This window comes from Oncorhynchus gorbuscha, linkage group LG04 (genome assembly GCF_021184085.1).
Source record: "Oncorhynchus gorbuscha isolate QuinsamMale2020 ecotype Even-year linkage group LG04, OgorEven_v1.0, whole genome shotgun sequence".
NCBI classification, from domain to species: Eukaryota; Metazoa; Chordata; class Actinopteri; order Salmoniformes; family Salmonidae; genus Oncorhynchus; species Oncorhynchus gorbuscha.
The window spans coordinates 13,833,276-13,849,876 of record NC_060176.1 but is presented as its reverse complement, the minus strand read 5'-3'; the positions used below and the strand labels follow the sequence as shown (position 1 = coordinate 13,849,876).

Sequence of the window (16,601 nt, the reverse complement as noted above, 5' to 3'; positions counted from 1 at the left end):
GCTGGAGCCACTTCACCCCAAAGATTAACAGGGTGAATGTGACTCTGTGAAGGAAAAAATGTATATGAGTGTGTGTGTCAGTGTGTGTGGGAGCAGAAGGTCTGTGCAGGAGTGTTGCATAGGGAGTGTTGAGGAGTGTTGCATAGGGAGTGTTGAGGAGTGTTGCATAGGGAGTGTTTTAGGAGTGTTGAGGAGTGTTGTATAGGGAGTGTTGAGGAATGTTGCATAGGGAGTGTTTTAGGAGTGTTGAGGAGTGTTGCATAGGGAGTGTTTTAGGAGTGTTGAGGAGTGTTGCATAAGGAGTGTTGAGAAGTGTTGCATAGGGACTGTTGAGGTGTGTTGAGAAGTGTTGAGAAGTGTTGAGGAGTGTTGAAGAGGGAGTGTTGAGGAGTGCTGCATAGGGAGTGTTGAGGAGTGTCACATAGGGAGTGTTGAGGATTGATGAGGAGTGTTGTATAGGGAGTGTTGAGGAGTGTTGCATAGGGAGTGTTTTAGGAGTGTTGAGGAGTGTTGCATAGGGAGTGTTTCAGGAGTGTTGAGGAGTGTTGCATAGGGAGCATTGAGGAGTGTTGCATAGGGAGTGTTGAGGAGTGTTGAGGAGTGTTGCATAGGGAGTGTTGAGGAATGTTGAGGAGTGTTGCATAGGGAGTGTTGAGGAGTGTTGCATAGGGAGTGTTTTAGGATTGATGAGGAGTGTTGTATAGGGAGTGTTGAGGAGTGTTGCATAGGGAGTGTTTTAGGAGTGTTGAGGAGTGTTGCATAGGGAGTGTTGAGGAGTGTTGCATAGGGAGTGTTGAGGAGTGCTGTGCTGTTCCTCTGCCCTCCACTATTAGACCCAGAGCTGCGGTAAGAGGGTTTAGAGGGAAGCCATAATCCATAATCCACTCCTTATCAAAGCTAGCAGCTACACACACTCATACACACACACTGGGTCAGTCAGCACGAGGGGAAGGGGGGCAGATGGGCAGGGGACACACTTGACTGCTGAGGCCCTGAGGGGTTGGAGGGGTGGGAGGCAAGGCTTGGGATTGGGCTAGGACTGGGGTTTAGAACAAGGCTTGGACTGGGATGGGACTGGGGGTTAGAACAAGGCTTAAACTGGCATGGGACTGGGGGTTAGAACAAGGCTTGGACTGGGCTGGGACTGGTGGTTAGAACAAGGCTTGGACTGGCATGGGACTGGTGGTTAGAACAAGGCTTGGACTGGAATGGGACTGGGGGTTAGAACAAGGCTTGGACTGGGGGTTAGAACAAGGCTTGGACTGGGCTGGGACTGGGGGTTAGAATGAGGCTGGAGCTGTGGTTATAAAGCTAGGGCTGAGGATAGGTCTGGAGTCAGTGTTTATAAAATAGGACCGGCGGGGGGGCTCGAGGGGGCACAGATGTTGGCTGCCGTTAAGATTGTCACCTCGGTGGCCTGGTGGCAGCTGGCATTGTTTAACACACAGAGAGAGGAGGGTGAGAAGAGGGGGAGGAGGGTGAAGGGGGCCGGGGGGTGAGAGGAGGGGGGAGGAGGCATTCGCAGAGCTGCCAGCTATGTCACATGTACATATGTCACATATATTCTGCCACGCCATGGGTTACAGGCCAGCCTAGAAGTCCGCTAATCCCTCGAGAGCTTGTGTGTGTGTGTGTGTGTGTGTGTGTGTGTGTGTGTGTGTGTGTGTGTGTGTGTGTGTGTGTGTGTGTGTGTGTGTGTGTGTGTGTGTGTGTGTGTGTGTGTGTGTGTGTGTGTGTGTGTGTGTGTGTGTGTGTGTGTGTAGGCAGCCTCTTTGTACTAGATCTCTCTCCAGGGACAGAGGTTGAAACATTGCTTTGACTGGGCTGAAATGGAAGGATGAAAATATAGAGTGGTTGAAAACACAAAAGACGCAACAGGCAACAAGATGTGAAAAGAGAAAGACGACAGAGAGAGGAGGGGAGACAGCAGGTACATACAGTGTGTTTGTCTGTCTCTGTGTGTGATTGTCTGTCTCTGTGTGTGATTGTCTGTCTCTATGTGTGATTGTCTGTCTCTGTGTGTGATTGTCTGTCTCTGTGTGTGATTGCCTGTCTCTGTGTGTGATTGTCTGTCTCTGTGTGTGATTGTCTGTCTCTGTGTGTGATTGTCTGTCTCTGTGTGTGATTGTCTGTCTCTGTGTGTGATTGTCTGTCTCTGTGTGTGATTGTCTGTCTCTGTGTGTGATTGTCTGTCTCTGTGTGTGATTGTCTGTCTCTGTGTGTGATTGTCTGTCTCTGTTTGTGTCTAGTCTTACCTGGCGTGCCTCGCTCCTCCAGAGGCCGTTGCTGGTCTTGGTGGGGGCAATGGTGACGACGGGCGGGGTGCTTGGCACACTGTGGCCCCCAGGTGGCACCAGGACAGGCCCTGGGCCCAGGGGGCCTCTCTTGGGTGTGCTCACCGGAGAACTGTGGTTAGTGGCTGGGGACGAGACCGGAGACGACTCACTACTGATGGACGAGCCAGCTATGGAGAGAGAAGAGAGGACATGACTTTATTACAGTAGCATTATTACTATACAGCCTTGTTACATGACATGTTACTAGACAGAGCTGAACCACAGTCATTATTACTATACAGCCTTGTTACATGACATGTTACTAGACAGAGCTGAACCACACAGTCATTATTACTATACAGCCTTGTTACATGACATGTTACTAGACACCTGAACCACACAGTAGCTGTTCTCAGCTAGAGAATCTACTGAAAAGTTGCGTAGTCTCTGAGCTAGAGGTCTTCACGGATCCACCTGTACCCGAATAACTGAGACCCGATCCGGAATCCGAGTGGGTCCGAATTCAGAATTCGAAATGTCACAGGTCTGGGTAGGATCTCTTTCCCCCTCTCCCTCCATACCGCAAACTGACATTTATTCCTGGAGTGCTGACCTGTTGCACCCTCTACAACCACTGTGATTATTATTTGACCCTGCTGGTCAACTATGAACGTTTGAACATCTTGAAGAATGATCTGGCCTTAATGGCCATGTACTCTTAGAATCTCCTCCTGCCACAGCCAGAAGAGGACTGGCCACCCCTGGTTCCTCTCCAGGTTTCTTCATAGATACCTGCCTTTCTAGAGAGTTTTCCCGAGCCACATCTACTGATGTAAAAAGGTCTTTATAAACACATTTGATTTCATTTGAACTGAAACAATTGTAACAGATCTCTGGTATATGTCATTTATGCTGCTCTTGCTTTTCACGAGAGTGGCGTGTGGCGTGTGGCGTGTGTAGCTTGTTGTTGGCCAATCATAAGTCATTAAAGTGGCAATAGGCTACAGCCATTGAGCCTCAGTGTGTGTAAAGGTTAGGGAATATCTAATCAATGGAAGTTGGAGTTAAAAGTTAAAGGAGAAGGATAGGCTACAACGACCAGGAGCCAACAGGTAGGCTGCTACTTAATGTTCTGAATGGAGTTGTAACTGTGGGATGAGGAAGGTCATGCACTGCAGCTTCAATTAGCCTAGCTAGCTAACATTAGCTAGCTTCACTAGCTTCTCCTGGTGTGATGCAGTCTAGACAGGTACTAAGTAATCATATTGGATGATAAACAACCTAGCTATGGCAGCTCATAGTCTACTATAGCGTGAGTCAGCTTGATTGGTTGCTGTCTCTCGTCTCAACCTCCCTGCTCACTCGCTTTCAGTACAGCCCCCTCCCCCACCTACTAGAGCGGCACCTCTACCCCTCATCTCCCTCCTTATCAGCTCCGGTTGATAAAGTAGCTTCAAAAATGGATCTGACCAGGTCTATATGGAACGGGTCTAGTAGCCTTCAGGTCTATATGGAACGGGTCTAGTAGCCTTCAGGTCTATATGGAACGGGTCTACTAGTCCTAAGGTCTATATGGAACGGGTCTAGTAGCCTTCAGGTCTATATGGAACGGGTCTACTAGTCCTCAGGTCTATATGGAATGGGTCTAGGAGACTTCAGGTCTATATGGAACGGGTCTAGGAGACTTCAGGTCTATATGGAACGGGTCTAGTTGTCTTCAGATCTATATGGAACGGGTCTAGTAGCCTTCAGGTCTATATGGAACGGGTCTAGTAGACTTCAGGTCTATATGGAACGGGTCTAGTAGTCTTCAGGTCTATATGGAACGGGTCTAGTAGTCTTCAGGTCTATATGGAACGGGTCTAGGAGACTTCAGGTCTATATGGAACGGGTCTAGTAGTCTTCAGGTCTATATGGAACGGGTCTAGTAGCCTTCAGGTCTATATGGAACGGGTCTACTAGTCCTCAGGTCTATATGGAACGGGTCTAGTAGACTTCAGGTCTATATGGAACGGGTCTAGGAGACTTCAGGTCTATATGGAACGGGTCTAGTAGTCTTCAGGTCTATATGGAACGGGTCTAGTAGCCTTCAGGTCTATATGGAACGGGTCTACTAGTCCTCAGGTCTATATGGAACGGGTCTACTAGTCCTCAGGTCTATATGGAACGGGTCTACTCGTCCTCAGGTCTATATGGAACGGGTCTACTAGTCCTCAGGTCTATATGGAACGGGTCTAGTAGCCTTCAGGTCTATATGGAACGGGTCTACTAGTCCTCAGGTCTATATGGAACGGGTCTAGGAGACTTCAGGTCTATATGGAACGGGTCTAGTAGTCTTCAGGTCTATATGGAACGGGTCTAGTAGCCTTCAGGTCTATATGGAACGGGTCTACTAGTCCTCAGGTCTATATGGAACGGGTCTACTAGTCCTCAGGTCTATATGGAACGGGTCTAGTAGCCTTCAGGTCTATACGGAACGGGTCTAGTAGTCTTCGGGTCTATACGGAACGGGTCTAGTAGTCTTCGGGTCTATACGGAACGGGTCTAGTAGCCTTCAGGTCTATATGGAACGGGTCTACTAGTCCTCAGGTCTATATGGAACGGGTCTACTAGTCCTCAGGTCTATATGGAACGGGTCTACTCGTCCTCAGGTCTATATGGAACGGGTCTACTAGTCCTCAGGTCTATATGGAACGGGTCTAGTAGCCTTCAGGTCTATATGGAACGGGTCTAGTAGTCCTCAGATCTATACGGAATGGGTCTAGTAGTCTTCGGGTCTGTTCGGAATGGGTCTAGTAGTCCTCAGGTCTATACGGAACAGGTCTAGTAGTCTTCGGGTCTGTTCGGAATGGGTCTTTATTTAAAACATGTATTTAAGCATATTGGATCTGGGCGGGAAAGCCCTAGGTCCATTTCGGAACGGGTCAAACTTTTTGGTCCCGTGAAGACCTCTACTCTGAGCTAACGTAGCATAGCTGCAATGCAAGGCTAAAATAACACAGTAGCAGCTATATAGTATGCATTGCAAGAGAGGCTAATATTAGCTGTAGTCTTTAGCCTGTGTTAGCGTATCCTTGCCTAGCGTAGTAGAGATGAGACAGTGGGCTCTGACACACAATTCTGGGTTAGCATACACTAGCCTAGCATATCCAAGCGTAGTGTAGTAGAGAGGAGACAGTGGGCTCTGACACACAATTCTGGGTTAGCATACACTAGCCTAGCATATCCAAGCGTAGCGTAGTAGAGAGGAGACAGTGGGCTCTGACACACAATTCTGGGTTAGCGTATACTGGCCTAGGATATCCAAGTGTTAATGTGGTAGAGGGAAGGCAGTGGGCTCTGACACACAGTTCTGGGTTAGCGTATCCTAGCCTAGCATTTAAAAGTGTAGCGCAGTAAAGGGGCAGCAGTGGGCTCTGACACACAGTTCTGGGTTAGCGTATCCTAGCCTAGCATTTAAAAGTGTAGCGCAGTAAAGGGGCAGCAGTGGCCTCAGACACACCGTTCTGGGTTAGCATATCCTAGCCTAGCGTACACACAGGCCCAGATGGATGGCCCCAGGCGGCCATTAGATAGTGACAGTGATCAGGACGAGCAACCCTGTGAGAGTCACACGGCCCTGACACACCGCTAGAACAGACATACACACACACACAGCAGGGAGTAAGAGCTGGCCCAATGAGCTGTGGCACATTTGCAGCCCCTACGGGGAAACTCTGCAGAGTACGGTAATGGTTCTGGTCACATGTGTCTCTCTCTGCAGCTCTCATCTCATATGGTCACATTCCAACTATTACACACACCTCTTTTTCCCTTCCTTCCTTCTTCTCTTCCTTCTCTCTCTCTCTTTTTCTCTCTTCCACTCAACCTCTCTCACTTTGTTTCTCTGTCTCTCTCTCTCTGGTAACCTGAGGGCTCCTCCTCCTCCTCCTCTGTGTGCCCTCACTCCTACTCACAGCTTGACTGAAGCATCTGCCCAAGACAGTCAAACTGGGTCACAGCCCTGTCTATGGGGCACGCCACAGAGAGATAGAGATAGAGAGAGAGAGAGAGAGAGAGAGAGAGAGAGAGAGAGAGAGAGAGAGAGAGAGAGAGAGAGAGAGAGAGAGAGAGAGAGAGGGAGAGAGAGAGAGAGAGAGAGAGGGTTCTGCACAGATTCTGTCAGAACTCAGCCCTGACAGTAAATCTCAGTAAAACAAAAATAATGGTGTTGCAAAAAAGGTTCAGTTGCCAGGACCACAAATACAAATTGTATCTAGACACCGTTGCCATACAGCACACGACCTAAACATCAGCTCCACAGGTAACTTCCACAAAGCTGTGAACGATCTGAGAGACAAGGCAAGAAGGGCCTTCAAAAGGAACATTAAATTTGACATACCAACTAGGATCTGGCTAAAAATACTTGAATCAGTCATAGAACCCATTGCCCTTTATGGTTGTGAGGACTGGGGTCCGCTGACCAACCAAGACCAACCAAACACCAAATTGAGACTCTGCTTGCAGAATTCTGCAAAAATATCGTATTCGTACAACGTAGAACACCAAATAATACATGCAGAGCAGAATTAGGCCGATACCCGCTAATTATCAAAAATCCATAAAAGAGCCGTTAAATTCTACAACTACCTAAAAGGAAGCGATTCCCAAACCTTCCATAACAAAGCCATCACCTACAGAGAGATGTACCTGGAGAAGAGTCCCCTAAGCAAGCTGGCTCTGTTCACAAACACAAACACCCCCCACAGAGCCCCAGGACAGCAGCACATTTAGACCCAACCAAAACACGAGAAAACAAAAACACAATTACTTGACACATTGGAAATGATTAACAAAAAAACAGAGCAAACTAGAATGCAATTTGTCCTAAACAGAGAGTACACAGTGGCAGAATACCTGACCACTGTGACTGACCTAAAATAAGGAAAGATTTGACTATGTACAGACTCAGTGATCAAAGCCTTGCTATTGAGAAAGCTCAAGAGAAGACAGGCTATGTGCACACTACCCACAAAATGAGGTGGAAACTGAGCTGCTCTTCCTAACCTCCTGCCAAATGTATGACCATATTAGAGACACATATTTCCCTCAGACTACACAGACCCACAAATAATTAGAAAACAACCCAAATCTGATAAACTCTCATATCTATTGGGTGAAATACCAAAGTGTTTGTGACCTGTTGCAATGGGCAACCAGTGAAGAAGAAACACTATTGTAAATACAACCCATAATCATGTTTATTTATTTTCCCTTTTGTACTTTAACTATTTGCACATCGCTACAACACTGTATATAGACATAAGAAGAGGGGCGGGGGCGTATGCTTCATGGTTAATGAGACGTGGTGTGGTCACAACAACATACAGGAACTCAAGTCCTTCTGTTCACCTGATTTAGAATTCCTCACAATCAAATGTCGACCGCATTATCTACCAAGGGAATTCTCTTCGATTATAATCACAGCCGTATATATTCTCCCCCAAGCAGACACATCGATGGCTCTGAACGAACTTTATTTGACTCTTTGCAAACTGGAATCCATATATCCTGAGGCTGCATTCATTGTAGCTGTGGATTTTAAAACCTCTTAAGCCCAAAAGACACGCAGGCGCCCCATCTAGCCATCTGGAAATGCAAATGCGCTACGCTAAATGCTAATAGCACTCGTTAAAACTCAAACGTTCATTAAAACACACATGCAGGGTACTGAATTAAAGCTACACTCGTGAATCCAGCCCACAAGTCAGATTTTTTAAATGCTTTTGGCGAAAGCATGAGAAGCTATTATCTGATAGCATGCAACACCCCGAAATACCTGAAGGGGACGTAAACAAAATAATTAGCATAGCCGGCGCTACACAAAACGCAGAAATGAAATATAAAACATTCATTACCTTTGACGAGCTTCTTTGTTGGCACTCCTAGATGTCCCATAAACATCACTATTGGGTCTTTTTTTCCGATTAAATCGGTCCATATCTACCCTAAATATTGATCTATGAAAAGTGTGCGATCCAGGAAAAAACACAGTTTTAAAACGCAACGTCATTTTTTATTTATTTAAAAAGTCGACGATAAACTTTCAAAAAACACTTCTAAATACTTTTGTAATCCAACTTTAGGTATTAGTAAACGTTAATAATCTATCAAATTGATCACGGGGCGATATGTATTCAATAGCTCCACGTCTTGAAATCATGGTCGAAAATTTATCCTCCAAAACATCCTGTCGGAGACCAGAAGGGATGGGCTCTCTTACTCGTTTGACCAAGAAACAAAGCCCAGGCAATTGACAAGACTGGCGACATCGTGTGGAAGCTGTAGGACTTGCAATCTCAGCCCCATGTAATTTGCTTTCCCATAGATAATACATGCAAGTGGCGCATGGATATTTTTCCCAGTTTTCGGTGATCAGTTTTTCTTGCGCTTTTCGATGAAACACACGCTCTGTTATAGTCACCGCCGTGATTTAACCAGTTTTAGAAACGTCAGAGTGTTTTCTATCCACACATACTAATCATATGCATATACTATATTCCTGGCATGAGTAGCAGGATGCTGAAATGTTGCGAAATTTTTAACAGAATGTTTGAAAAAGTAAGGGGTAACCTTAAAAGTTAACAAGGCTAATCTGAAAACAAGACTCCCTAAATTGTATCAGCATATCGATTGCGCAACCAGGGCTGGCAAAACCTTGGATCATTGCTATTCTAACTTCCGCGACGCATATAAGGCCCTCCCCCGCTCTCCTTTCGGAAAAGCTGACCACGACTCCATTTTGTTGCTCCCTGCCTACAGACAGAAACTAAAACAAGAAGCTCCCGCGCTGAGGTCTGTTCACCACTGGTCCGACCAATCTGATTCCACACTCCAAGACTGCTTCCATCACGTGGATATGTTTTGTATTGCGTCAAAAAACAACATTGACGAATACGCTGATCCGGTGAGCAAGTTCATTAGAACGTGCGTTGAAGATGTCGTTCCCATAGCAACGATTAAAACATTCCCAAACCAGAAACCGTGGATTGATGGCAGCATTCGCATGAAACTGAAAGGGCGAACCACTGCTTTTAATCAGGGCAAGGTGACATGGAAACATGTCAAATACAAACAGTGTAGCTATTCCCACCGCAAGGCAATCAAACAAGCTAAGCGTCAGTATAGAGACAAAGTAGAATCGCAATTCAACGGCTCAGACACAAGAGGTATGTGGCAGGGTCTACAGTCAATCATGGATTACAAAAAGAAAACCAGCCCCGTCACGGACCAGGATGTCTTGCTCCCAGGCAGACTAAATAACTTTTTTGCCCGCTTTGAGGACAATACAGTGTCACTGACACGGCCCTCAACCAAAACATGCGGACTCTCCTTCACTGCAGCCGACGTGAGGAAAACATTTAAACGTGTTAACCCTCGCAAGGCTGCAGGCCCAGACGGCATCCCCAGCCGCGCCCTCATAGCATGCGCAGACCAGCTGGCTGGTGTGTTTACGGACATATTCAATCAATCCCTATCCCAGTCTGTTGTTCCCACATTCTTCAAGAGGGCCACCATTGTTCCTGTTCCCAAGAAAGCTAGGGCAACTGAGATAAACGACTACCGCCCCGTAGCACTCACTTCCGTCATCATGAAGTGCTTTGAGAGGCTAGTCAAGGACCATATCACCTCCACCCTACCTGACACCCTAGACCCACTCAAATTTGAATTGATGGGAAATTATGTAAAATATATCACTAGCCACTTTAAACAATGCTACCTAATATAATGTTTACATACCCTACATTATTCATCTCATATGTATACGTATATACTGTACTCTATATCATCTACTGCATCTTTATGTAATACATGTATCACTAGCCACTAACTATGCCACTTTGTTTACATACTCATCTCATATGTATATACTGTACTCGATACCATCTACTGTATCTTGCCTATGCCGTTCTGTACCATCACTCATTCATATATCTTTATGTACATATTCTTTATCCCCTTACACTTGTGTGTATAAGGTAGTAGTTTTGGAATTGTTAGCTAGATTACTCGTTGGTTATTACTGCATTGTCAGAACTAGAAGCACAAGCATTTCGCTACACTCGCATTAACATCTGCTAACCATGTGTATGTGACCAATAACATTTGATTTGATTTGACATTTGAAATGTCTGTAATCCTTTGGAACTTTTGTGAGTGTAATGTTTACTGTTCATTTTAAATTGTTTATTTCACTTTTGTTTATTATCTATTTTACTTGCTTTGGCAATGTAAACATGTGTTTCCCATCCCAATAAAGCCCCTTAAATTGAAGTTGAATTGAGAGAGAGAGAAATAGAGAGATAGAGAGAGAGAAAGTGAGTGAGATAAATAGATAAATAGAGAGAGAGAGATAGAGAGAGAAAGAGCGAGACAGACAGGATGTGTGTGTAGGTTTTTAAGTGTTTGTGTGCACCCATGGGTATGTAGTAGTGTGTGTGGTGTATGTAGTAGTGTGTGTGGTGCACGTAGTAGTGTGTGTGGTGTATGTAGTAGTGTGTGTGGTGTATGTAGTAGTGTGTGTGGTGTATGTAGTAGTGTGTGTGGTGTATGTAGTAGTGTGTGTGGCGTATGCAGTAGTGTGTATGGTGTATGTAGTAGTGTGTGTGGTGTATGTAGTAGTGTATGTAGTAGTGTGTGTGGTGTATGTAGTAGTGTGTGTGGTGTATGTAGTAGTGTGTGTGGTGTATTTAGTAGTGTGTGTGGCGTATGTAGTAGTGTGTGTGGCATATGCAGTAGTGTGTGTGGTGTATGTAGTAGTGTGTGTGGTGTATGTAGTAGTGTATGTAGTAGTGTGTGTGGTGTATGTAGTAGTGTGTGTGGTGTATGTAGTAGTGTATGTAGTAGTGTATGTGGTATATGTAATAGTGTGTGCGGCGTATGCAGTAGTGTGTGTGGTGTGTGTGGTACAGCAGTGTGGTGTATGTAGTAGTGTGTGTGGTGTATGTAGTAGTGTATGTAGTAGTGTGTGTGGTGTATGTAGTAGTGTGTGTGGTGTATGTAGTAGTGTGAGCGGGGTATGTAATAGTGTATGTGGTGTTTGTAATAGTGTGTGTGGCATTTGTAGTAGTGTGTGTGGCGTATGCAGTAATGTGTGTGGCGTATGTAGTAGTGTGTGTGGTGTATGTAATAGTGTGTGTGGTGTATGTGGTAGTGTGTGTGGTGTATGTAGTCGTGTGTGTGGTGTATGTAGTAGTGTGTGTGGCGTATGCAGTATTGTGTGTGGTGTATGTAGTAGTGTGTGTGGTGTATGTAGTAGTGTGTGTGGTGTATGTAGTAGTGTATGTAGTAGTGTGTGTGGTGTATGTAGTAGTGTGTGTGGTGTATGTAGTAGTGTGTGTGGTGTATGTAGTAGTGTATGTAGTAGTGTGAGCGGGGTATGTAATAGTGTATGTGGTGTTTGTAATAGTGTGTGTGGTGTGTGTGGTGTATGTATTAGTGTGTGTGGTGGGTAGCCTAGTGGTTAGAGTGTTGGACTAGTAACCGAAAGGTTGCAAGTTCGAATCCCCGAGCTGACAAGGTACAAATCTGTCGTTCTGCCCCTGAACAGGCAGTTAACCCACTGTTCCTAGGCCATCATTGAAAATAAGAATTTGTTCTTAACTGACTTGCCTAGTAAAATAAAGGTAAAATAAAAAAATTAAAATGTAATAGTGTGTGTGGTGTATGTAATAGTGTATGTGGTGTATGTAATAGTGTATGTGGTGTATGTAATAGTGTATGTGGTGTATGTAATAGTGTATGTGGTATATGTAATAGTGTATGTGGTATATGTAATAGTATATGTAATAGTGTGTGTGGTGTGTGTGGTGTATGTAGTAGTGTATGTGGTATATGTAATAGTGTGTGCGGCGTATGCAATAGTGTGTGCGGCGTATGCAGTAGTGTGTGTGGTGTATGTAGTAGTGTGTGTGGTGTGTGTGTGGTGTATGTAGTAGTGTGTGTGGTGTGTGTGTGGTGTATGTAGTAGTGTGTGTGGTGTATGTAGTAGTGTGTGTGGTGTGTGTAGTAGTGTATGTGGTGTATGTAGTAGTGTGTGTGTGGTGTGTGTGTGGTGTATGTAGTAGTGTATGTGGTGTATGTAGTAGTGTGTGCGGCGTATGCAGTAGTGTGTGCGGCGTATGCAGTAGTGTGTGCGGCGTATGCAGTAGTGTGTGTGGTGTATGTAGTAGTGTGTGTGGTGTGTGTGTGGTGTATGTAGTAGTGTGTGTGGTGTATGTAGTAGTGTATGTGGTATATGTAATAGTGTGTGCGGTGTATGCAGTAGTGTGTGTGGTACAGCAGTAGCTTTAAACCTCAGGCCAGTTTCAGTTCTCTATCCACCTGACAGGCTGAGGAGAGTGTGATAGGTCAGGATGTCTGGACGTGTGTGTGATATGTCTGGATTATCAAACACTCCTTATCATTCAAGCATTGCGACCTAGCTAAGTTACCCTAGCAACAGACATCCCACTATAATAGGGTTTGATGGTTGGGTATGGTGGTGGTCTGGATATGACCCAATAGCAACAGACATCACACTATAATAGGGTTTGATGGTTGGGTATGGTGGTGGTCTGGATATGACCCAATAGCAACAGACATCCCACTATAATAGGGTTTGATGGTTGGGTATGGTGGTGGTCTGGATATGACCCAATAGCAACAGACATCACACTATAATAGGGTTTGATGGTTGGGTATGGTGGTGGTCTGGATATGACCCAATAGCAACAGACATCCCACTATAATAGGGTTTGATGGTTGGGTATGGTGGTGGTCTGGATATGACCCAATAGCAACAGACATCACACTATAATAGGGTTTGATGGTTGGGTATGGTGGTGGTCTGGATATGACCCAATAGCAACAGACATCCCACTATAATAGGGTTTGATGGTTGGGTATGGTGGTGGTCTGGATATGACCCAATAGCAACAGACATCCCACTATAATAGGGTTTGATGGTTGGGTATGGTGGTGGTCTGGATATGACCCAATAGCAACAGACATCCCACTATAATAGGGTTTGATGGTTGGGTATGGTGGTGGTCTGGATATGACCCAATAGCAACAGACATCCCACTATAATAGGGTTTGATGGTTGGGTATGGTGGTGGTCTGGATATGACCCAATAGCAACAGACATCACACTATAATAGGGTTTGATGGTTGGGTATGGTGGTGGTCTGGATATGACCCAATAGCAACAGACATCCCACTATAATAGGGTTTGATGGTTGGGTATGGTGGTGGTCTGGATATGACCCAATAGCAACAGACATCCCACTATAATAGGGTTTGATGGTTGGGTATGGTGGTGGTCTGGATATGACCCAATAGCAACAGACATCACACTATAATAGGGTTTGATGGTTGGGTATGGTGGTGGTCTGGATATGACCCAATAGCAACAGACATCCCACTATAATAGGGTTTGATGGTTGGGTATGGTGGTGGTCTGGATATGACCCAATAGCAACAGACATCCCACTATAATAGGGTTTGATGGTTGGGTATGGTGGTGGTCTGGATATGACCCAATAGCAACAGACATCCCACTATAATAGGGTTTGATGGTTGGGTATGGTGGTGGTCTGGATATGACCCAATAGCAACAGACATCCCACTATAATAGGGTTTGATGGTTGGGTATGGTGGTGGTCTGGATATGACCCAATAGCAACAGACATCCCACTACAACAGACATCCCACTATAATAGGGTTTGATGGTTGGGTATGGTGGTGGTCTGGATATGACCCAATAGCAACAGACATCACACTATAATAGGGTTTGATGGTTGGGTATGGTGGTGGTCTGGATATGACCCAATAGCAACAGACATCACACTATAATAGGGTTTGATGGTTGGGTATGGTGGTGGTCTGGATATGACCCAATAGCAACAGACATCCCACTATAATAGGGTTTGATGGTTGGGTATGGTGGTGGTCTGGATATGACCCAATAGCAACAGACATCACACTATAATAGGGTTTGATGGTTGGGTATGGTGGTGGTCTGGATATGACCCAATAGCAACAGACATCCCACTATAATAGGGTTTGATGGTTGGGTATGGTGGTGGTCTGGATATGACCCAATAGCAACAGACATCCCACTATAATAGGGTTTGATGGTTGGGTATGGTGGTGGTCTGGATATGACCCAATAGCAACAGACATCCCACTATAATAGGGTTTGATGGTTGGGTATGGTGGTGGTCTGGATATGACCCAATAGCAACAGACATCCCACTATAATAGGGTTTGATGGTTGGGTATGGTGGTGGTCTGGATATGACCCAATAGCAACAGACATCCCACTATAATAGGGTTTGATGGTTGGGTATGGTGGTGGTCTGGATATGACCCAATAGCAACAGACATCCCACTATAATAGGGTTTGATGGTTGGGTATGGTGGTGGTCTGGATATGACCCAATAGCAACAGACATCACACTATAATAGGGTTTGATGGTTGGGTATGGTGGTGGTCTGGATATGACCCAATAGCAACAGACATCCCACTATAATAGGGTTTGATGGTTGGGTATGGTGGTGGTCTGGATATGACCCAATAGCAACAGACATCCCACTATAATAGGGTTTGATGGTTGGGTATGGTGGTGGTCTGGATATGACCCAATAGCAACAGACATCCCACTATAATAGGGTTTGATGGTTGGGTATGGTGGTCTGGATATGACCAGGTAGAAAATGTGAATGAGGAAAAGCTTTGAAGGGGAATGGGTGTAGATGACACAGCAGGCCTCTGTGGCCAGATAATACGAGAGAGAGAGAGAGAGAGAGAGAGAGAGAGAGAGAGAGAGAGGTGATGTGTGTAAGGTGAGAGAGGAAGCATATCTTGTCTGCACAACAGCAATTAGTGGCCTAATCCTACCCCCTCACCTCAGAAAGCCATTACTCTCCCCTGGAAGACCGGGACAATCAATACCAGAGCACTCAGGCTGGCGAGCAGAGTGACACTTAATACAGCTCCACTATCACACCTCATATACTCACAGAAAGAGAGAGAGAAAGACTACCACCATGGGGGAGTGGAAGAGGGAAGGAGGGGGAGAGAGAATGGGTGGGATGGGAGAGCGAGAGAAAGAGCATAAGAATCATTACAAAAGAGTGAATGAGAGAGAGATAAAAAGGGCAGAAATGAATAATGATCACAGTAACAGACCAGCCAGAGATTCAAGCAACAGACCTCTACTCCCCTGGTACCACTCCATCTCTCTCTCCTCCACCATCCCTCCCTCCCTCCCCCTCATTGTTCTCACTCCTGTGTGTGTGTGTGTGTGTGTGTGTGTGTGTGTGTGTGTGTGTGTGTGTGTGTGTGTGTGTGTGTGTGTGTGTGTGTGTGTGTGTGTGTGTGTGTGTGTGTGTGTGTGTGTGTGTGTGTGTGTGTGTGTGTGTGTGTGTGTGTGGTGCTGTATGTACAGTGGGGGAGGCAGGACACACTGAATAATTGAGTGAAAGCTGGAGGAGAAGCAGGTGAGGAGAAGGAGGAGGGGGGGTTGGTGTTCCCTCATCTGATTCTCCTCTTCATTGTCCTCCTCTACAAGCCAACATCATAACCTCTGTATACCTCCACCGACACAGACCCCATCCCTCCTTCCCTCCCTCCTTCACTGGAAACCATCCGCACACCACCAGCTCCAGCCTGTTCTGTTATTCACTCCCTCTCCTCCATCTCTCTTTCTCTCCCTCTTTCCACACACCCCTCCCTCCCCTCTCTGTTCTTCAAACGGACTGCCTCCCAAGCAGATATCTCTCAGGGAAGCCATTCATTTTTCATAAACACATTTACAACAGTTACAGACAGTTAAGGAGAAAGGGAATTGGCCCTTAACGCTTAGCAGCCTGAGATGGGTGGTGTGTGTGTGTGTGTGCTTAATCTTAGATTTCTAGCACCTCCTAAAGTCTAAACTACCCTCTCACCTTCGTTCTAATAAATACAACCCCCTTCAAGTCTTTTCCTGTCACTCCTCCTTCCTCACTCCTCTTGTGGTGACAGTACTAGTTGACAGGAAGTCAGTCCATCACTGAGCAGATGGGACAGAAATGATATGCAGGCCATCTGAGGGGCCCTAAACTAGTGTCATGCTGCCATATGCAGATGCAGCCTTCGTCTATTCACTGACGTGTCGCCACACATGCTCACTGAGGCTGAGAGGAGAGAAGGGAGTGTCCTGGTTTCAAACACAGCCCTGGGCATTATGGATGTATCTCCATAGTCTGAACACGCTTCCTCTCCCCTTTCTCCTGGGCATTATGGATGTATCTCCATAGTCT

At 45.8% G+C, this 16,601-nt stretch overlaps 1 protein-coding gene across 1 annotated transcript in view; it reads right to left on the bottom strand.

The window, feature by feature from the left end:
- The window catches only part of LOC124033682 (genetic suppressor element 1-like), a 482,977-nt gene that overhangs the window by 29,367 nt on the left and 437,009 nt on the right, over positions 1-16,601 (bottom strand). Inside the window, 1 exon segment of the mRNA XM_046345862.1 lies at positions 2,256-2,464. Coding sequence (XP_046201818.1) covers positions 2,256-2,464 — 209 coding nt within the window.